Raw genomic sequence first — 22,498 nt, 5'->3', positions numbered from 1 at the left:
GTGAAATATGGGCCTAGTCATTTAACCTCAGAGGGCAGGGGGACCCTCGTGAGCCGACTGATCAGCTCTCTCTGTCTCTAGCCAAGAAAGTGGCCACACCCTGACCGGGTGCCCTGGCTGGTTGAAGCCTCGTCCTGTATATGCCGAAAGGTTGCTGGTTTCATTCCCGGTCAGGGTGCATACTTAGGTTGCAGGTTTGATCTCCACTTGGGGTACATATGGGAGGCAACGAACTGATATTTCTCTCTCACATCGATGTTTCTCCCTCTCTCTCTCCCTTCCTTTCTCTCTAAAATCAATAAGCATACCCTCAGCTGAGGATTTGAAAAAACTGGTCGATTTAGCTGAGACAGCCTTACCCAGCCCGTAGTTCACCGTCTCTCACGTGGGGCCAACTCCAGCACTCGCGGGCAGCACTCTCCAGGGTGTGTTCCCCTTACTGCCCTAGAACCGCAGCGCTCAAAACCAGGACGGCCTCAGAGATCACCTGTTCCAACGCCCGTGCTTTGCAGACGCGGGACTCTGAGGCCCTGGCGACTTAAGGAGAGAACCCCCTGCTGTCTGTTGGCTTTCTACCCGCCCACCCTGCTCTTTCTCCTAGACTTTCTGGGGAGCACATCACATACCTCTTTTTGAGAGAGCCGATAAACAAGTCTGTGATGAAACCTACACTCTGCCCACCCTTGGCCACATGGAGAGGAGAGAAGGCAGGGTCATGCGCTTGGGGTACCCTGCATCCCACCCGAAGACGTGGGAGACTTCCAGCGGTCAGGAGTCCTTGACCTCCATGTATTCCCTGAGGTCTAGATAAACCCGTGGTCCTCAGCTGGGGCTGGTTTTGCCCCATCCCCACCCCCAGAAACATTTGGCCACGTCCCTCCGGTGATATCTTTGGTTGTCACAGCTGGGGAAGGAGGTTGCCATGGGGATCCGGTGAGTAGAGGCCTGGCATGCCTGGGGCAGAGCCCACAGCGGAGAATTATCTGGCCTCGAGTCTGAAAGGGAAACCCTGAGAGAGAGCACGCCCCTTCAGGATCTGCACAATAGCTCTTCCAGTGTACTGGAAATAGCTGTATTTCCCCTTTGCTTCCCTAAAAGACAGCTCCCGGGGCTGTGGGGGCAGCTCCCTGGGCCCGCGGCAGTCACGCGCTGCAGCCCCGCCCCCAGCTCAGCGCACAGGAGAGCGGCCTGTGGGGAAGGGGAGCGCACCTGAACCGTTCCGTGAGACCTTAGGTGACCGAGGTGCTTTCTTCGTGGTAGCAGGTGGGTGTCTCTGCCCACACTTCCCCACTGACTGCGTCTGCGAAGGAAGCAGCAGGCCTTATGTAAGCGCAGCCTCACACAACCTTCTGCCACTGTGGCACTCCAGGGCCTGGGACACCACTCCCTCCTGGAGTCTCAAGGGAACGTGGTTCTGTTCTGAACAGGCCCTGCAGGGTCCGCTTGTCACCTGCAGAATAAAATCGGAGCTCTTCAGCCTTTGAGGTTGGCCTGGCCGGCCTCTTCATCATCCTCTGCAACCCCAGGCCACCCCACACCCCCCAGTCTCCTCCCACGCACCCTGTGTAGCAGCCATAGGGCTCCCCTGGGCCAGGTCGTCATGCTTCCATGGGTGCCTCTGGTCAGGCATGTCCCCCTGCCCGCAGTGCCTTTCCCCATCCTGACTGCCTGGACGGCGCCCTCGTGGGCAACCTCCTTTGTGAAGCTCCCTGGCCCCTCTCCCTGCTTTCCCTCAGTCAGCCGTGCCCTCCCCTTGCTCCGTGGGTTCTCGGCACCCCGGCAGTAGACCCGGCCTTGCAGGTTCACGAGTGTCTGCACATGTCTGATCCCCTCCACACTTGTCCTCAGTGGGTGCTGAGCATCTTGACGCTGGTGCCGGGTTGATGTATGGGGGCCAGGTCCCACCTGCACCATGAAAGCTTTACTGAATGAGTGCATATTGCGTGAGTGAGTGAACGAATAGAGGGAGGGATGGGATCTCATTGGGCTTCTTATTCTCAGAGTGGCTATTTCCTGGGACCCTCGTGGTTCCCTGTTGCTCGCCTGGTTAACTGAGACACAGGTCACATGACCTCAGCTCTGCCTCTTCTTCTGCCATTAATGCTGCATGTTCTTGAACAAGTTATTTGCCCTCTACACTCAGCGCACCCATGGTAGCCAGCTGTGACACGGTAGCGTGTTCCCTGCGCGGTCCCCAGAAGAGGAGGTAATGGCATCTAACCAAGCCCAGGACTCTCCCTAATGCTGCATCTGCGGTGGCCCCCACTGGCCCCCAGACAGCCCCGCTCCTGAATGTGAGTTCAGTGAAAGGAACATTTTCCTGCACTAATAAAATTACCTTCACTAAAGAAGGCAATTTGCATGTTAATGTTTTGGGTAATTCTGTGCGGCTCCAATGCCCTCAGGGCTGTAATTTCTCGCTGACAAAGTGACAAAAATAAACTCCGGCATAAAAGAGCATTTCTCTTCTCGCTCATTTGTACTCTAAAGTGACATTCTTAATGTAAGTCAAGCTGAAACCCACTTCTCTGTCTAGTTTCTGACACTGATCTGCCTCCTGTCACCTCTCCAAGTGGCAGGCCGGTCCCTCAGAGCTCCTCAGAGGGGTCTCTGCTTGAGGACAGGGCTCCGTCCTCTGGGAGCGAGGGCACCCCACCCCCAGGCTCTGGACTCTGGTCTTCTGTCAGCTCCAGGAGGCCCAGCCAGGTCTCCGGAGGGCACCCCCCACCCGGGGAGCAGGACGGCTGCCTCTGGTGGGTGAGTCAGGGTGGTCTCGCTGCCCCTCTGCCCCAGGTTAACTAGGAAACAAAAAAACAGCTACAGTGGATAGAGGTTCTGAGCCCCTGTCTCCCAGCAGCTAACTGTTTATCCACCAGGCTCAGCCCCTCTGATGCCTGAAAGACAACAGAGGAAAAAGGTCACGTTTACAGGGCATCTTCCAAGTGCCAGACACCAGGTGGGGCCCCTTTACATCTGTGTTCTCACTGGACCCTCCCTCCCCTCCCCCCTCCTAGCCAGAGCCAGGCAGGGTCCATGAGAGCTGAGGCTCCCAAAACGAGCCAAGGTTCCCTAGCGGATCCTGGGTGTGAACTCAGGCATCTGTGATACAAAGCCTGGGTTCTCCCTACCCTAAGTGGAAGCTGAAGGCATACTCTCGAAATTAGTCGATGACCCAAGCAGGGAAGGGAGGAGAGAATCGACATTTATCAAACACCCACCGTGTGCCACGCACTACGCCTGTCGATTTCATTCAGCCGGTTGGTCGGCTGGTGTTCAGTGAGCGCCTCCCGCCTGACAGACACCGGTAGCGGTGGGTACGCGCAGTGACCAATAGGGCACCCGGGCCTCACGCCCCTGACCGTCTGGTTGCAGAGACAGACGTTAAACACAGAAACACAAAAATGAAATCACTGAGTTTTAAGGAGAGCAGCAGGGAAGACCTGGCTCACGGTAGGAGGTGGGTTGGAGGTCTGTCTGTAAAAGCGACGCTGGAGCTGAGATCCAAGCGCAAACCAGGGGAAGGCCCAGGGAGGGGCGTTCCGCGGAGGGGCCGGCCAGTGGCAAGAGCCCCCCTCCGCTGGGAAGGTGTGCAGCGGCTTCTGCGAAATGAAAGAGAGTGGGGGGGGAGGGGTAGCACACAGGAGAAGGGGTGCACTGGAATTCGGGGCGCTGCTGAAGCAGGCGGGGCTGGGACTTGCAGTGTGCTCAGAGCAGGCTAAGGCATGTGGCTTGTGTTCTGAATGTTGTCGGCCAGCTTAAAGCAGGAGAACCTGTGGCTTGATTCATGTTTGCAAAACGCCCTTTTGGACTCTGTGTTGGGAGGGGCAGCGGTGGAAGTGGGGACAGCGGCGAGGAGGCTGCGTGGGAGCCCGGGGAGCGATGCCCGCCCGGCTGGGGTCGGTGGGGGGCTGTGATGGCAGAGATGAAGAGCACGTGTGTGAAGTCCTCGGGGTGTTGGGGAGGAGTTTCAAAGGTGGCTCCTGGGCTTGAGCAGAGAGATGGGCAGAGATGTTTATTGAAATGGGTAGGCGTTGAGGAAGAGCAGGACTGGGCATGGGAGACCAGGAGATCCATTTCTAGCAGGCTCTTTGCAATGCTAATGAGATACCTCCGTGGGGGAAAAATGGTCAGCCTGGCCTGGAGATAAGGACTGGAGGCATCACTATCTAAAGCCCAGGGCACGGATGACAGGAAGAGGGAGAGGAGAAGCTGGGTGGAGGCGGAGGTGGAGAGCCTTGCAGGACCCCAGGCAGAAAGAAGCCAATGAGGACAGCAGAGCCTGAGCCAGAAGTTAGCAGGTAGCTGCAAAGAAAAGGAGAGTGGGGAGTCGGAGGAGCGGGAAGAGAGCGTCTCGAGGAGGGGGGTTCCACGTTGGCAGATGCTGCAGACCCAGCGAGCCGGGAGAAAGGGCAGGGACAGGGCCCAGTCTTTCGGCACCAGCAGTTTGCGGAGAGGCAGCGAAGGTCCACCCCGATGAGCAGGAGGAGGGCCGTGGAGACAACTTGTGTGCCAGGATCTTGGGGGAAAATTTGGCTGATCGGGGAGCAGCAACGGAATGACAGGGAGATGCCGTGTCCAGGCAGCCTCTGAAACAATACGAGGCCCAGGGCTGGTGGGCACGATCCGGGAGAAGGGAAGAAACCGGTGAGCTGGGGGCATCAGGCACTGAGGCCAGGCCGCCTGCCTTTGCTTCCTTAGGTGCTCTGTGAGCAATTCCGGGCTTCTTCCTCTGCGTTCCAGCACTCCCCTCTCCGGGTTCCCCAGCCCTCTCCCTGCTCCCCTCCTCCCCCTCCCCTCCATACAAGGGCCTACACATCCCTGCGTCCACCTGCCGGGTGGTCTGCGAGTGTGTGTGGATTGAATCACCCTGGCCACTGCCTTACTAATCCCCGAGAGGGAGGCCATTGTGGGGAAGAAGAGTTAGATTTGTGATATGAGAAAGCGGGGCCAGTGGGGAGGCCTTGCCCTTGTCAGCTTGAAAGCAGAGAGCACACAGTGAGAAGGGGCCTCCTCGGGAGGTGACAAGCACCACCCCCCCAGAGATGGCCTTGCATGGGCTGGGTGGCCGTGGTCTGCAATGTCAGGGAGGGCAGCTGCGGCTCCGGGTCTCACAGGGGAGCTTCAGGGAGCTGGACAAACATATGAGAAACAGTCTTGCTAACTCATGACTTACGGTTTCTTCCCTGACTCTCTGAGGAAGCCTGATGCTGGGAGGGCAGACCCACAGAGCCTGGGTTCAGATCCCACCACTGCCTCCAGTCTGGGGGACTCTGGGTGAACGTCTTTACCTCCCCGCACCCTAGAAGCCTTCAGGGCCCAACTACCACACAGAAAACCCAAGACTAAAGGGAAGTTTCGCTATGTCATTAAACAGCATGCAGTGGGGGTGGGGGATCATAAATGCACCTACCACCCGGAGGTTTGCCTGAGAGTGCCCACAATGCACTGCTGCAGTGCCAGATATGCGTGGTATTCTTATCCTGCAAGGGTCTGGGTTGTGTAACCTTCCAAGGCCTTTCCGAGCCGGAGATGTGACCACTTGCTGAGGGGTGGGTCTTGAGCCGCAGAAGGTCCCATTGGAGCCGTCACTCCCGTGAGAAATGTCTGGAATAGCACAAAGGGGTTGTGGGAAGTGGTGACCAGTCCTTCACCTGTCTGCCCAGACAGGGACTCAGGATCCTGGGTCCATGCCGTGGCGGAAGGAGGGGTGACGCTGGATGGGCCTGGGGTGGGACCTCCGGGGCACCTGGTGGTCAGTGGCACGACTGGGACCAGTGGAGTGATGGAAGCGCTGCCTCGTCTTTGACCGTGTTTGCTAGTTGGGTGCTGCCGGCTTCCGGGGGTAATGATTTTCCTGCAAAGTCGATTTATGGTTCCCTCCTGGCCCTTGTTAATTTTTCTGTCTAGCCAAGGACAAAGGTGATAGCGACGTGTCACTGTGATGCTTCAAACACAATGGCGGCATGCGCACGACTCCCGTCCCCGAGCTCTCCCTTTCTCTCCTGAAAGGTGGGCCTTAAGGAGGTGTTCGCCTCGCATGGGGAGCAGCCCTGTGGAGCGGTGGTGGGCACCCCAGCACCACGGCTCTCCAACAGCGCGACCTCGGGCAAGGGATGTATGACCTTGGGCCGGGCCTCCCTGGGTCGCCGTCAGATTAAATACGTGTGGTCAGGGAAAATGCACTGTATGAGTTCCGGTGGGCAGAGCATCTTCAACAAATGTGGTGTGTGACTTTAGTTATTACCGCTTTTAAAACATTCAAAAGCATCACTTTCAATACTTCTAGAATCCTGCGGAATGGCCCAGGCTGACGTGCATTTTGTAGAAGGTGAGGCCAGGAGACAGGAGGTGGCTGGCTGACGTGCATTTTGTAGAAGGTGAGGCCAGGAGACAGGAGGTGGCTGGCTCAAAGCCACCCAGTGCCCAGGGCCAAAGGCCTTCTGACCTCCCCGCACAGGGTTTCCTCCCGAGACCCCAGTCAGTGGGCTCACGCGTCCCACAAACCCTTGTCGAGGGCCCGCTCCGTGAGAGCTGCGGCTGGGGCAAAGGCCCCCGGCCTCACGAGGACAGCCCGGGGTGGGGACCAGCAGCCAGCGACCTGCCGTAAAGAAGACATGAAACTGATGTTAGGACAGCACTGTGATTCCAGGGAGGGGAGAGTACGCAAGCAAAGTGGGGGACGGGAGGTGTCGCCGCTGCCACTCGGAAGCACGTACTGGGCTTTTTGAGGCGGTGCCTTTGGGAAAGCCACGGGGGCAGATAGCGCAGGGACCCAGCCTGTCCGACTTCCCGTCACCACCCCACAGACCCGAACGCCGTCCCGTGGGAAATGCCCAGGCTCGAGGTCCCGGAACAGAGCCCTCCGAGACGCCAGCCGCTGGCCTGGAGAGACCGCCGTACTGTCTGGGGGGACCGTGGGGCCGCGGACGGGGAGGCAGGCGGCGCGGCACCCGAGGGGTGGAGAGCGGGCCGAGACGGCGGTGATTAACCACCCGGAGCCGATGCGGGCTCCACAGATAGCTCTTGTGGGGGGCATTCTGCCGCGCGGAGAGGAGTCACTGAGCTCATTCTAGTCAAGATCATTCAACTTTATTTCCTACCGATGACTCCAAACAGAGGCTTGTGTCCTTACACATTTAGGGTTGTACGGAGAGACAGAAACATCTGTTCTGTGTGAGTAACAAGAAAGAGATTTAAGGGTTGGGGAGAGAGAAGGAACTGGAAAGGGCTGTCCTAGCCCAGCACACCAGCACCTTGAAATCGAAGTGCTAAGAAGCTCGGGGATCTTGGAGAGGAAAAGAAATATCTCTCTTCAGCCTGGGGTAATAGCCCTGGCTGTCAGCAATGATTTAATTGTGTCATATATGCAGATGTGCTGTTAACTGTGCAATAATACATAGATGTCATATGTTAAGAAAGGCCATGCTGGAGCCCTGGCTGGTGTAGCTCAGTGGATTGAGTGTGGGCTGCGAACCAAAGGGTCACAGGTTCAATTCCCAGTCGGGGCACATGCCTGGGTTGCGGGCCAGGTCCCCAAATGGGGGCCACTCGAGAGGCACCCACACATTGATGTTTCTCCCTCTCTCTCTCTCTCTCTCCCCCCCCTCCCTTCCCCTGTCTAAAAATAAATAAAATCTAAAAAAAAAAAAAGGGCGTGCTGCAGGGAGAAGGACGCAGGTCTGAGAGGCAGATGGGCACACGCTTAAACGCCGCCCCATCCACTGAGGGTCCCCTAGTCGGGCCGCACAGCCTCCCGGGGTCTGCGTCCCTCACCTGTAACTGGGGAACACTGGCAACAACCTCCCTTTCTGAACGTTGCTCTGAGAACCAGAGGAGGAAACGGACAGTTTTCACAAACTGGCAAGGGCTGTGCACACGCAGCTGTTGTCTTTGTTTCCGTCCTCAAGCCCCGAACCAGATGACGGGATCATTGGAGGGCGGCTGCCAGGGCTTCCCTGAGGTCCCGTGTGCAGGGCCTCCCCCGCCCCGCCTCACGCCAGGAGCCGAGAGGAGCCGCCTTGGAGCCAGAGGAGCCCGTGGGCCCACCCTCGCCCGACTGATTGACAGAATGAGGCCAGCATCTGTCGGGGGCCGCTTGCCGACATCCAAGCGGCCGTCTCGGTGCGAGACGTGCGTCTGGCTACAACTGGAATGTTTCAAAGCCTGCTTTCTCCAGCGACACCCGTCAGCCCAGATGAAGTCGCAGAAAATACTCAGCAGCCTATCTTCAGGCATAGGAGGCAGGTGGGGACGGCCCGTGTGCAGAGACCGCCGGATCCGACCGCGCCGTGTTGCTGACAAGGCAGAGATGGATGAGGCCCATCCCTCACGCGCTGCCAGGCGGGCGTCGTTTCTTCCCTCTCCACGGCTGGAACCGCCACGCCGGCGCGGCAGCAGCAGTGGAGCAAAGAAGTTAGGACAGCGGTCCTTGGGATCTGCCACCCAGCAGCTCCGAGACTTTGGCGAGTCTCGGCCATGAAATGGGTGTAACACCTGCTGCGTGAGGTTTCTGTGGAACCCAGTTAAATAGCGATGGCTCCGTAAATACTACCTGTTACTGTTTCCTTTCACGAATTTTCCTGCTAACAGGTCACTCCAGCAGTGTTACCCAAGAGGTGTTTCCAACTCTGGTCAGAGCCTGGAGGGGTTTTTCCGGGGGACTCGTAGGGAGCAGGGAAGAGGCGTAGGATTTCTTTTTTCTCTTCCGAACGGCTCGGGTAATCTCAGAGACTAGGTGAATGGTAGACAAGTGTCCCAGATGCAGGATGCATGTCAGCAGAACCAGGCACAATGGAGAGTTGTGGAGTGAATTGTCTCCCCACCAAATCCGTATGTCAAAGCCCCACCCCAGTGTGACTGTATTTGGAGACCCGGCCTCTGAGGAGGTAGCTGAGGTTAAATGAGGTCATAAGGTGGGGCCCTGACCAGTGGGACTGGCGTCCGTGTAAGAGGAGGCACCAGGGAGCTGGCTCGCTCTGCCACAGGAGGACACAGCGAGAAGGCGGCCAGTTGCAAGCCAGGAAGAGGGTTCACACCAGGACCGAACTCTGCCGGCACCCTGACCTCAGGCGTCCAGCCTACAGGGTGGGAGAATAAATGCCCGCTGTTTGAGCCACTCAGGCTGCGGCGTTTTATTATGGCGGCCCAAGCCAATGCAGATGGGGGGTGGGCAATGGACTGCAGAGAAGAAGGTTTGCTCTCTGCACCCCAAAGGGTCTTGATGGCCCACAGCAGAGCTAGGGCAGCACTGGGCTTCTCAAGTACCACGCTCCCACCTCTTTACTCCACTGCCTCCTCCGGGGCCCGTGGATGGATGGCCAAGTGGGAGCGTCTGCTGCAAAGCTTCCTGATCACCCACGGGTGCAGAGGCCCCAGCACTGACATTATTGGTGCAGCTGCTGGGGCCTCATCACCAATGGACAGAGTTCCCAAGCACGGGGGCAGGAACCTGCATGTCTGGCTCGGTCCCCAGATCATTTTATGCATCAAATGTTTGAAAGCCATGGACCCCGACGGGAGGCCAGTCCCCTCAGCTGGTGTTAGAGGCACTCCTTCCGAAGGACCCACGGGAGAAACCGGGGACATGCCGTTCATTCCTCAGAAACCGAGAAGACTTAATGCAAAGGTGGGACAATGCCATGGTTTTCCAACTCCATTGTTCATCCTTAAAAAATAACAGACTGAGCCCTGACTGCTGTGGCTCAGTGCTGGGTTGGACACCATCCCACAAAGCTAAAGGTCGCCAGTTCGATTCCCGGTCAAGGCACATGCCTGGGTTGCAGGTTGGGGCATGTACAAAGGCAGCTGATCCATCTTTCTCTCCCTCCTTTCTCCACCCTCTAAAATTAATAAATAAAATCTTTAAAAAACGTAACAGATTGAGTGCTCTCAGAGTGTCTTAGAGGAAGATGTTTTTAGCCCAAAGTCAGGTACTTTGTATTCTAGTAAAACAGCAGCTGAGCTTTCAGAGGGGGCTAGGTACCGCCTGGACTTGGCCGTGGGAGGGGGAGGGAATGGGTTCTCACAGTGGGGTCCCTGGACTGACAGCCTCATTGTCGCCACCTGGGAACTCAGTGGAGGCGCGGGTTCTCGGCCCTTCAGAACCAGGGTCTCTGGGGCGCGCCTGCGCTCTCCCGAGCCCTCCAGTGGAGCCTGCACTTTGAGAGCTTCTGGGCTGCCCCCTCTGGGTCTGGGAGTCCGCACGTCATCTAGGAGAAGAGTGTTCACAGGGTGCCTTTCCCTCACCCCCCGCTGTCGAGGGCAGTGTGGGGATCGCGCCCACGTCACAAGCTTGTTTAAGGGTCACAGCCACTGGAGCGGGTCACGTGGGCCTCTAGTGGTGCCTGTGCACCGGGCCTTGCCCGCTCCAGGTCCGCGGGGAGGCAGGGGGTGGCCCCCTGCCCCCAGGAGCACAGGGGCCTACTGGGGAGGCAGGCCGGGGGCATTTTTAAAATAATATATACGTTTTTCTAATTACTGCCCACAATGATCATGCATTCTCCTATTTGGAAAACGCAGAAGAGCAGAAAGGAGGATCTAAAAGTGCGCTCCCAGTCAGGCCGTGCGCCCCGCCCCTGCAGTAAGGAAGGTGGCCGGCCACGAGTGCCCAGAGCACGTTGCTGGGCTTTTGGAAGGACTGCTCTGAAGCACGTGAGCGGCTCTTAAAACTTTCACCAGCCCAATACGTTAAAAAATGGGGGGGAAAAACATGGGAAAAAGAGAAACCTTTGCCAAATTGCCTTTTAAAAGTCTATAGCGATTTCACCACGACCTCGCTATGATCGGATTTTAGGGTTTTGTTGGTTTAGGGCTGAGCAGCAGCCTCCGCGGCCTCGGGGGACAGGACGTGTTCTCTCTCTCACTGGCTCACGTGTGGGGGCGCCCCGCTGTGTGCTTGGTCCACTCGGGGACTCTGTAAGGCGGGGGCGTCAAACTCACTTTCACCGGGGGCCCCGTCAGCCTCCGGGTTGCCTTCCTAGGGCCGAAATAATGTTAGGACTGTCTAAATGTAACTACTCCAGGACTGTTAAGGAGCTGAAATGACATTCGGCAGCTGAGCTTTCAGAGGGAGCTAGGTATAGTATAAGTTTTAAATATTTTTAACATGAGATTAATTACTAAACCAACCTTACGATTAAAAAAAATGATGCAGGGGGCAAGATTTGAAGGAATATTACGCAGCCATTAAAATATTATGAAGGTTGCATAGCAACATACAAAAATGTTTACAATTTTAGCAAAATGAGTACAAAGCCCTGTGCACGTTGTTATTACAACTACGTGGCAACCTCCTTTGTGGGGGCCCGAGACCCGTGAGTGAGTGGGCTGCAGTCTGGAGGGGCCCCTCCCTCCGGCCCACCTTGGCCTTCGGTCTCGCTCAGACACACTCAGCAGGACCAAGCAGAGGACTCGGGGCTCTGGGTCACCAGCCCCCGGCTTGAGCAGTGTTTGGCGCTGCTGGTTGGGGTGCAGTCTGAGCTCAGGAGACCTGGGGTCGAGCCGCCCTTCTGCTAGTTACTGGCCGTGTGACTTGGGGCCTCCTTTCCTGCCCCCCACTTCTATAAAATGAAGATTCTAGAGCATCGGGAGGGGCGGTGGCTTTGCTGGTTACAAAGATGCAAGAGTCTGACAGGGGAGGGAGCTCTGTGTGGGCAGAGCTCTGACTTCGCAAGATTTCGTTGGAGGACTGAAACAAAACAAACTCAATCCCTCTTTCCCCCCTGCAAAAAATCCCACAGAGTTTCTGGCACTATCAGAAAAAAAAGACAAAATCCTTAGACTGGAAATGTACTCAGGCTGTTGTAGGTGAGGGCGCACAGCTGGGCTGCAGCTTTGCCCAGTACCTTCGGAGGCTCCTGCTCCCTTCCTCTGGCCTTCTGGCCCCTCCAGAGTCTAGTCAGTCCCCTGGCCCCTTCTGCAGCCCATCCTGCTGCGGGCGCCTGGGGTTGTTACTGGAACACACCCACCTCTGCCTTGCACAGCCCTGTTCTCGGCCCCGCCGACCGCCCCCGGCTCATCCCTGCCCATCCTTCACGGCCCAACTCAAATGCCTCCTCCCCCATCAGCCTCCGCTGATTCCCCTCACTGCCTGGACTCCCCAGCCATTGGCTTTGCTGTTCCTGCAGGTTCTACACGGAAGCATGTCTGTCCTCCACCATGGTGTTCATAGATAACCCCAGAGTGTTCTTGGTGGGGATGCTTAGGGGGGCTTTTCAGGAATGCAAAATCGGCGGTGCTTGAGGCCTCGGTTTGAATCCCAGCCCTGCCACTTACCAGTGTGAGACCTGAGGGCAAGTCAGTTCGTCTCTCTGGGCCTCAGCTTCCTCATCTGCACAATGGGAGCAGCAGTGGGGATCGGAGCACCTCCAGTAGCACAGCTGCCTCATGCACGAGTCAGTAATGCCTGTTCCCCTTTACTTCCTCTTCTCGTATTTTCCACATACATATTAGTTAACATGTATTAAAGTAGAACATATATGCAGAAAGCTTACATGGTATTTTTTTCAAAGTAATACATGTACATAACTTTACATAGTAGCAAAGGGCTCATAATTAAAAGCAGCTGCCCTTGCATCGCCTCTTTCCACCCTGTAGAAGTTACCATTGCATATTTTTACACTGCATCCATGTTTACTGTAAACCATCAGAAAATGCAGACAAGCAAGCCAAGGAGAACACATTAAATCCCACTTCTCATTTTAGGCTGGCTTCTTCCAGATCATTTAGCCGTGCATTTTTTTCCAGAAAAGGTCCTCAGTGTATTTTTTCTGTGCATTATCGCTCTAATCACTGTCTGCCTTCAATTAAGGGAAGGAAACAAATATTTGTTGAGTAAAAGCTGCTCGGTCCTTGCTGCCGAGAGTGCCCCCCAAGGACCAGCAGCTGGGGCATCGCCGGGAAGCTTGTCGAGGACGCAGTGTCCTGGGCACCACCTCGGAATCTGCACTGTGTCAAGATCCTGGTGACTGGCATGCGCGTTAAAGCTGGGCGCGCCTGTGTGGACCAGAGCTACTCAAAGTTGCAGTCAGTCCACGAGCTGCTCCTCACAGTCCCGGACGAGAGGCTTGAGCCAGAATGCAAACTGGTGCCGCTTCCCTTGTTAAGACAGACTCACTATAAAACACTGCCAGCGGAACTAAACAATGTGATTGATGAGGAGCATGATTTACATTCTGGCCCGAGCTCCTTATCTTGTCAGGCACCAGGGACACACAGTTTCTGGACTTGGCACCAGGCTGCAGACCACGCTTTGGGCAGTGCTGTTTGCCAGCAGAACTAAACAATGTGATTGATGAGGAGCATGATTTACATTCTGGCCCGAGCTCCTTATCTTGTCGGGGACCAGGGGACCCACAGTTTCTGGACTTGGCACCAGGCTGCGGACCACACTTTGGGTGGCGCTGTTTAGATCACAAGCTGGGAAGTCGGGGGGCTGGGACCACACTGTGTTTCTCTGGCTCTAGATCCCGGCCTCTTGCACTCTGCACGTGTCCGACCCTCTCACCCCCTGTGACACACACGCGCAGGCAGGCACACACGCAGGCATGCACACGCACCCTGGGAGAGCCTGGCCCGAGGCAGGAAACATCTGTTTCTTGATTCAGACAGAGGCCCCATCCCCCTGCCTCCCCGTCCCGCAGGCCTCTGTTTACAGGACGGGGTTTTGCACCAGGACTTTACCGTTCTCGTTAGACTAGCCCCTCCCGTCAGGGCCAAACCGAGCGGGGCACCGGCAGGGCATCTGGGGCCAAGAGAAGCCGAGCAGAAAAGCCCTGATGGACTTGGAAAGAGACAAACAACTCTGCGTGGCTCAAGCTTCCAAGGCAGAAAGAGCGCCCAGCTTCCAGGGCCCAAGTATTATAACCTGGCGTTTACGAACCCCAGGCCTGGCTTCTGCCTGTGGCGACAGAAGCTGGGGACTCACACCTCCTTGTCAGGCACCTCACAGCCGGGAAGCAAGGCCGCCGGGAAGATGCGGCCCGCAGACTCAGCGCCGGCCTCATCGGAAATGCCGGCGGCGTCCAGTCCGGCCCTCACGTCCCCTTCCCCAGGAGCCCACGGGGTCTCGTGACGTGCATCACGGGGTTCCTTTTATCTGCACGTTGGGGAAGACTCAGAACCTTTCATGCGGCGGGACTCAGTGACTCCTACTGGGTGGGAGTCAGCGTTGGAATCTCCAGACCACTGTTCTCTGGCTGTGTGACCTCAGGGAAGTTACTCAGCGTTTCTGAGTTAGTTTTCCCATCTGGAACATGGGGCATAACAACACTGACCTCGAGAAGGCGCTGTGAGGATCAGTGACCATGTCTGTAAAGCAGCTGGAACCGACTCATTCATTCATCCCCTCAGTCGTGTGTCAGCGTGTCCCTACTGAATGCTTTCTGGGCGCCCCGCCCTGGGATGTAGCGCTGAGCCGGAGCTCGCATCCCGGCAGGGAGGGCAGAGCGGTGGAGCCCCACTCACGCGAGCACAGAACGAGCCGCAGGCTGCGCTGCAGAGATGAGAGCAAGCAGCTGCGCCGGGGCGGTCTGAGCCGGGCGTTAGTGGGGGCTCCCCTGAGCGAGTGATCCCGAGCACAGACCCCAACATGAGGAGGGGCTTATGTTGCAAAGTGAGGAAAGAACATTCCGGGGGCATAGAGGGGACTGCTATCATCATGTTCCAGATTATCGTTTTGGGTAGAGAGAAGGGGTCAGTGGTGCATTTTACCTTTTGAGTAAAATTTACATGCAGCCACGCGCACAAATCCTAAGGACCAATTTGATGATATTTGACAAACACACACACACACACACACACACACACACACACCCAGAAGCCAACACCTCGATCCAGACACGGCACGTCGCCAGCAGACTGGCCTCACCTTGAGAACACTGCCCCCTACTGTCCCAGTCAGGGGCTGGTTTAACGGGAACATGTTATGGTGGCGCAGAGGGCTGAGGCTTGGGACTCGGCTTACACCCCGGCTCCACCCCTTTCCACCAATAGGACTTTGCCTGGGCCTCCCTGCTTCTCTGAGACTCAGTTTCCTCATCTGTGAAATAGGGCTAACTAAATCTCCTCCCCAGGGCTGCTCAAGACAGCGCATCTGCCCATGGTGCTGTGCGCCCAGCGGGGCTCAGGGTAGGCGGGTGCCCAGTGAGCGAGCCCCGTTTCGTTTCCAGAATGGAAACCACAGCAGGAAAGTGCCTGGTGGTGGGGGTCGGGCCCCCCCAGGGCAGCGTGCCGGGCGGCTGTTGCGTGCACGCCCCTAACTCCGGTCTCTCTGCCCACAGGGATGTGCCTGCAGGCCTTCGTGGAAGCTTTCTTCTACCTGGCTCAGCGAAAGTTCAAGTTGCTGCCCCTCCACAAGCAGGTGGCCTCGCTGATCGACCTGTGCGAATACCACCTGTCCCTGCTGGACGAGAAGCGTCTGGTGTGCGGCCGGAGTGGCAGGCCTGGGGGCCGGCCCCCCTACAGCGGCACGCCCCAGGAAGCCGCCCCGGCAGCCCCGCCGGCAGAGAGCGACCTCCGGCCCTGCACTGCCAAGCTCTCCCATCCCAGACACGCCCCAGCCTGAGGGCCGCTCCGTCCTCCCAGGAGAGCAAGCCCTCCGGGGCCCGAGGGAGGCCCTGGACGTCCCGCCCGTGGAGCAACACGGGCTGCTGAGAACTCCCGCCCGGGGCGCTGCTCATGGTCCCCTGTTGTGCGGAGCTGCGCCTCGAGGGTCCGGTCGATTCCCTCTCGCCTTCCTCCCGGTGCCTCTGGGTGGTGATCCTGTTTTCCAGCCATCAGTGGACACACGGCATCCCAAAGGTGACAGGTGGCGCCTTCCATCCTGAGCTCACGGGAAGCAACAACAGGGGTAGACCTGTTGGGTTGGGGGCAACCAGGAAAGAAAGGACTTGCGGGAGCCGAGTCTGGGGTCCGCCGGGGCCGCGGGAGCGAGCGTCATGTCCGCTGCCCGCCACCACCCTGAGAGGACGAAGGGGGAGCGCCCATCCCAATCATGTGCTACGCGGGTGTAGTTAACAGATTAGCCTCATTTATTTCATTAGCTCGCCTGTTGCTGCGGTGGCTGGTTCGCTATTAATTAAGAAATAATTAACTAAGAAGTCACTAAGGCTCCTAGAGTCTTAAAGCTGGCAGGAGCCACAGAGGTTATTTTGCCTGATTTTGTTTGACCTTGACCCCAAAGCAAGAGTCCCATGGTCACAGGGCCTCCGATTGGAGCCCTCACAGGTGGGGTGCTCACCGTGCGGCCCCCACTGCCGCGGGCTCCTGTGTGCCCGCCCCAGGCTGGGCACGCTGGGTGACGACGGGAGGGGGCTTCCGAGGGGAGGAAACAAGACCCGGGTGAGGGGTGAGGGTCGGGTGAGCAGAGCACGAGGAACGAACCCAGGCGCCAGACGTGCGGGGAGAAGGGGGCCCACGCTCCCCTCGCACCAGAGCCTTCTCTTGTCTCCACCTGTGTCCCCTGCTCGCTGGTGGCCACAGTGGCATTGTGGGAGATAGCCACGGGCGAGACAGGGTCCAAGGCACACTGACGACAGGTGGCGGGAGACAGCCCTGACCGAGCCCCTGGACAGCCAGCCCTCCAGCGTGGGCTCCAAGGAAGGTGGCTCGGCCTGCCTCTGTCTGGGGAGCGTGCACCACAGGACACTCGAGTCGCGGCACCGGGGCCCGGCCAGAAGCGGGCCAGCACGCGGTGCTGGTCAGGGCACCTTGAGCTCAGGGCCGCTGTCAGCAGTGCTGGTCCCCGTGCGGAGACAGGCGCCTCCACCCCCAGACAAGCCCCCTCGCCCACTCTCCCGTCTCCCTGGGCCTCCGTCCCCGCGCCCCAGCTCAGACCTCACCCTCCCTCACCTGGACCCCGGCAGTCTCCTGCCTCTCGGCTCCCTCAACACACCCTCCATCCCTCTCAGGTGAAGGGAGCTCGGAGCACAGCAGCCGACGGCAGGAACCCCCTACTTCAGTCTACCCTCATCTCCGCCCACATAGAGCCCAGACCCCTGGCACCGGCAGTCAAGGCCCCTCCTAAATCTAACCCCTGTCTTCCTGAATGCGCCTGGCCCACGCACCTCATGCGCCCTGCCTGCAGCCCCGTGCCCCCACGGCTCCTCGTATCCGCCTTCGCCGTGCCGAGGAGAACATTCTGTGATTCCCCCAGTGGGAAGGCTGAGGGTGCGGACCTGCTCGGCGCTCTCCCGTCCTCCAGTTTGCCGTCTCCTCTGCCTCCGTCCAATGGAAACTTACTTGTCTTTCAAAGTCAAGCTCAAGTGTCTCCTATGCAACCCCCGCAAACAGAAGGAACTGCTCCTGCTTATACCTGTGAGAACCTGGGAAGTGCCCTCGTGATCAACGCCCGCCCTGTGGCGTTCGCTCCCACCAAATTATGCGTTCTTTCAGGGCCAGGCAGGGGCGGGGTCCACGCTCGCCCCTTCGCACACACAGCGGGGCCCAGCCGGTGCTGCTTGAAATAACCCGAATGTCCAGCAGGCCCCAGGTGAGGAGTGGCGATGCAACGCTCCTTCTCCCCTGAGCCTGTGGGTGCCCCTAAGAATCGTGCTTTTCCGAATCTCACCAAGACGACTCGCTGAGCACTTTCGTGCCCACAGCAGGCTCCTTGGCTCCCAGGCACGGGGCCTGTCCTGTGAACCCAAGCAGACGGTGGCTCCTCTGACCCTGGGCAGTCTCTCTCCGTGTCCCTTTGTCCCAGGCTCAGGGCTGGGCTGCGTCCCCCAGGGGCACCGGCTGTCGTCCAGCCTTGGAGACTAAGGCCCCACTGGGCTGGATGGTCCTCACCGTGGCTCCTCCATCCGCGCCCAGCTGTCTCTCCACCTCCACAGCCACCTGCCCTTGGGCGAGGTGGGGTAGGTCAGATTAGATGATCCCAACACGAATACAGACAGTCTGGGCGGGTGAGACCGGGGTGGGGCAGACTCTAGACCCTCAGAATGGTGCTCTGTGCCTTTCTAGAACCACCTCCCTTTCTGACACAAATTTAGCACGTGCTCACTTCACGGTTTACAAAGTACTTTTACGGCCATCCTCCCCACGCCCAGGGAAGGTTGAGGATCTCACTGCCGTCTCTCCTCAGGTGGGGACTGATGCCCAGGAGGTCAGGTGACTGGCCCAAGGCCTCAGGGCTGAGCCAGGACTCACAGGGAGGTCCCCTGGCCCCCGGTCCCTTGCTCCTTCTCAGCACCACAGCTGCTCTCCACAGCGTCCCAGTGTTCCTACAACCTGGTGGGGAGAGGGTTTGGCCCCATTTCACAGACGGAAACCCACATCTCAGAGCAGCTGGGGGATCCTGGGGTTCTGGAGGCTCAACTTGGGGGGCTCTGATCTGGTGGTCTCTTGCCGAGCACCCAGAAGGGCTCAGTGGCCCACATACATGCTGCGGGCTCCAGGTCCCTGAGCCACACAAGGGGGTGACAAGGCCTCTCTCTCTTGCTCCCTGGGAACAAAGAACGAGAAACAGAAAGTATAGTACCCGTGGAAGCGTGTTGTAAAACCAAGCGCTGATCCAGTGCCCTGTCGTCTTCAGACTGGCTTCTGGCTTCCTACGAGGTGTAAGGAGGTGGAGGAAAAGGTTTGTCTTGAACGTTGTGACCCATCAAGACAAGCAAAGCCGCAGCAGTCCGCTCCGCTGCCTCTGCCCCTCCCGCCGTCCTCACACGCAAGGGCTGAAACGCGGTCTCCGCCGCTCCTCTGACACCTGGAAGCTGCCCTGTCATTGGCAGAGCATCACTGCACCCAAATCGCTTAATTTTTAAAAACATCTTGATTAATGCTCTAAACTCCCTGGCCCTACAGGTGAGCATTGGGCCTCAGTTGCTGGGCACGTGAGCCCTCTTCCTTGACACTCAGAGCGGGGATGCGGCTCCTGGAGGAGCCGCCAGGGGCTGAGAGGGGCCTCCTCTTAGCATGGCGCGCAGCAGCCCAAGCCCCGCCCCCCCGCCCCCCCACCCCCTTGACCGACACTCTGCCAGTCTCCGGATGGCATCTGGGTTTCTCCCTCACGAAGTAAGTTCACATTTTCTTCTGTTCCCAGGAACCACAGAGCTTTGCAGAAGTCAACATATTTAATTACTTCCATCTCTAGCTATCAGAAGTCTTGATTTGTGTATAACTAGAAAAAAACACGCAGCAGAGTGCTTGTGTCTAAAGTACCCCTCCCCCCCCCACACACACAGACTGAGCACCGTTGAGCTTTGGTGCGAAACAGCAACATTACCAACATTTTGCTCATTTTCCCGGCAATTTGCCCGAGTCTTATTTCATACCGGGCCCACAGAGAGCTCCTGGGAAATATTTCCTCCCTCCTGGAGGCGCACGCTGGATTTGGTCCAGCGCCTTACCCTCGGGCCACCGGAGCCCCTCCCAGGCCGCAGAGGCGAGGCGTGGAGCTGGAGGATTAAAGAAATCAGCTGGGAAGTTATCCGTTCCCAGAGGAGGCCCTGGGTGGTGGCGGGAGGCGGGAAGGTGGAGGAGGGTCTGGATTTGGCTGGCCGTCCGCTCTCTCACGGAGTGACCAGAGACTCCGCCCCTTCGCCCGAGTCCTGGTGTGTGCAGTGGAGACCCCGCCACAAGGAATGTGAAGAGCCTGGCTTGGGACTTGGCACCTGGGCCGGACGTTAGTAAGTGTCTGCGGAGGAAGGGACCTGCCTCCACGTGCTGGAACCGGACCAAGGCCAGGACACGCCCCGCCCACCGTGACGTCCTTCGGCCAACGTGACGTCCCTGGCTGGAGGCCCTGGGAGGTCTGGGGCCGCCCCTGCGCTGGGAGCCCTCCTCCCCCGGAGGGAGGCTCTGCTGCTTGCTAGGCTGCTCCTGCCTCCTAAGAGCCTTTAAAAATTCGTTATTAAATTTTCATGGCGCATAAAGTCAAGGTTCCATTACTTGGCCTCAGTTGTCTTGGTAACTTCGTAAAATGCAATAATAAAATGAAGCTGAGTGTTGCTAATGCAGGCTCATTGTATGTCATCGGCTGCAGAGTACTGACGGGGTTTTCCTGCGTGATAATTTTTGACAGCAAATCCACTGGGTGGACAAAGCTTATTCATTTCGGGTCAATTGGTGAGAAAAGGGCTCCTGTTAATTTTTTTTTTCTGTAATGGTGAACGTTAGCCTGCGAAGGTAAATATTGCCCCAAGGAAATGAGATTCTGGGGGACCTAAAGGGAGGTGTTTGGAAACCCCCCACCCCACCAACCCTTCATCTTCAAGGGACAGTCACCCTTAGGGAGGGAGAGACGTGTCCCTAGAGTTTGGGCACCTGTCAGAGACTCCATGGCAAGGACACCTGCCCTGGGACAGAGGGCGGCCCCTTCCAGGTTTGTGGGTACAGCACCCACTGCTGCAGCTGGGGGCTGAGCGGGTACTCATTGCACACTCCATCTGCCCAGGGAAAGCTCATTGCAGGCCACCTCCCCCGAGAACTGACCCATGCAAGCTGCACTAAGAGAGCCATTCCTGGGGGCCAGGCCTGGCTCCAGGAATGGCTGAGGATCCCAGGCAGAGTGTCTGCCCTTCCCAGGCTGGAGCGGAGCACTCAGTCCAAGCCCCAGGGCCTTTGGACCTAGAAGCAGGTGACCCAGAGCAGCCAGTTCCAGTGGTCCCTAGGGAGGGGGGGCCCCGGTCCCCCACCGAGCTCCCCGGGGTGGAGGGGGGTCCCTCACTGAGCCTGTCCAGGAGGGTAGGCCCTGCCCAAAGCAGCCTCAGGGCAGCGAATCGGGTGGCCTCGGGGCTTCTGCCGCAGCTGGTGGCCGTGGTGTCTCAATTAACACACAGCAGTGTGCGTGCGTGAGAGGCTCTGGGGGAGGTGCTGAGTGGCCCCGTGTCAGCAAACGTTTCTCCAAAAAGCCCTTGTGTGTGACCGTCCCCAAGGAAGGGCCTCACCAGCCCCTGCTTTCTGGGGGCTGCCCCCCCCAGCCAGGTTTACAGGACTTGGAGGCCCTGGGAAGTACTCAGCTTGGCAGCAAAGCGACAGCGGAGGGGGACACAGAGAGGCCCTACTCTGACAACTGAGAGCCTCCGTGTCTGCCTCGGGTGTGCCTGGCAGTGTGGGGAGGGGAGGCCGGTGGTGACCGTGGGTGGAGAGGCACGGTGGCCATGGTGGCGGAGTGGGTGGCACTTCTCCCCTCCTACAGTCAAGGCCCCCTAGGGGCTCTGGTGGGACAGCACAGCAAGGGAAGCAGCTGCCCATCTGACCGCGGGTCAGGATGTCCCAGGACCCCAGACAGAGCCGCAGCATCCACAGCATCCTGCCCCAGAGCCAGGGCTCCTGGCTCCGTAGCCTGGAAAGGGGCTGCCCTGGAGGGTCCAGAAATGACACGCTCGTTTTAGTTCTTTCTCTGTGCTCACGTGCCCCATGGGAGGGGGCCCCTGACGAGAGGGGAGGGGAGGGGACGAGAGCCTGTCACGGCAGAGAGGGGCCCTCGGTGCAGGATTCAGAGCCCTCCGCCTCACCGCCAGCCAGGGAGGGTTCCCGCACATTCTGCAATCCTCGTTTGACACAGTCGGGTTTCCTTTAAAAAAAAAAAAAAGCTTTTGAAGAGTTTTGAGTCTGGTAATATCTCTGGAAAATTCACTTCCATGGAAATGCATTCCTCAAGGACAACAGATAAAATGAGACCCCACTGCTGGGGAAAAGCGCTCAACCACTCGGGCGTCTTGGTGTTTTATTTTTTTAAATATGCAATGCATACACACACACACACACACACACACACACACACAAATGCACTCGTGATGTTAATGCATACGGCCAAAAAAATTAAAATGGCACAGGAAGACATACTTTGATGATCTCCAGCCACACCCATCCCTCAGTCCTCCAGTCTGTCCCCAGAGACAGTGACAGTTTCTGGGTTTTGTGTGTCCTTTCCTAAACAACCACAATGCGCAAGAATTCTCCCTCACGAAGTGCCACCCCTTTCCCCCCTTTTATACAACAACCCGCACTCTGCGTCTTCAATTCACCACTGCTCCTGGGAGATTGTGGCACGATGCGTACGTGCAGGCGGACCTCGGGGTTTCGGTGGCGCCATGGCACGCCCCTGTATGAGGCGCTACAGTTACGTAGGACACGGCAGTTCACGTCACTGGTCCCAGCACGCAGGCTGATTCCACTTTTCTGTTACTACGTACAGTCTTTCAGAGACTGTCCTTGAACATGCATCTTTGTGTACATGTACAGTGTGTCCTAGAGGTCGAATTCCTAGATCAAAGAGCACACACATTTTAAGCTGCAATCCCTGAGTCAGACTGCCTCCCAGAGGGGCCGGACCAATTTCCAGTCCACCAACGGTGTGGGGGGCCAGCTCCCCCATCCTCCCGACACAGCGTACCGTCAGAATGGCAACCTCGCACTCTGATGGTTGAAACGCGTGGCACTGTCTGAGGACCACTTTCATGTCTGTTTCTCTCATTATGGTGAAGTTGAGACGATTGGTTTACAAGCCGTTTGTATTTCCTGCTCGTTGTTTGCCCATATTTCTACTCGTCTTTTT

The 22,498-nt window shown here is 57.8% G+C and overlaps 1 protein-coding gene across 1 annotated transcript in view; it reads left to right on the top strand.

The window, feature by feature from the left end:
- TTLL11 (tubulin tyrosine ligase like 11) overlaps nt 1-18,879 on the top strand; it is a 188,754-nt gene extending 169,875 nt beyond the window's left edge. The window contains exon 9 of the mRNA XM_045840022.1: nt 15,279-18,879. Coding sequence (XP_045695978.1) covers nt 15,279-15,562 — 284 coding nt within the window. The 3' untranslated portion in view covers nt 15,563-18,879. The remainder of the gene's footprint in view (nt 1-15,278) is intronic.
- The last annotated feature ends 3,619 nt before the right edge of the window (nt 18,880-22,498 follow it).

This window comes from Phyllostomus hastatus, unplaced genomic scaffold (assembly GCF_019186645.2).
Source record: "Phyllostomus hastatus isolate PE091 unplaced genomic scaffold, TTU_PhHast_1.1 phas_contig_34, whole genome shotgun sequence".
NCBI classification, from domain to species: Eukaryota; Metazoa; Chordata; class Mammalia; order Chiroptera; family Phyllostomidae; genus Phyllostomus; species Phyllostomus hastatus.
This window is presented reverse-complemented; position numbering and strand designations above follow the sequence as displayed.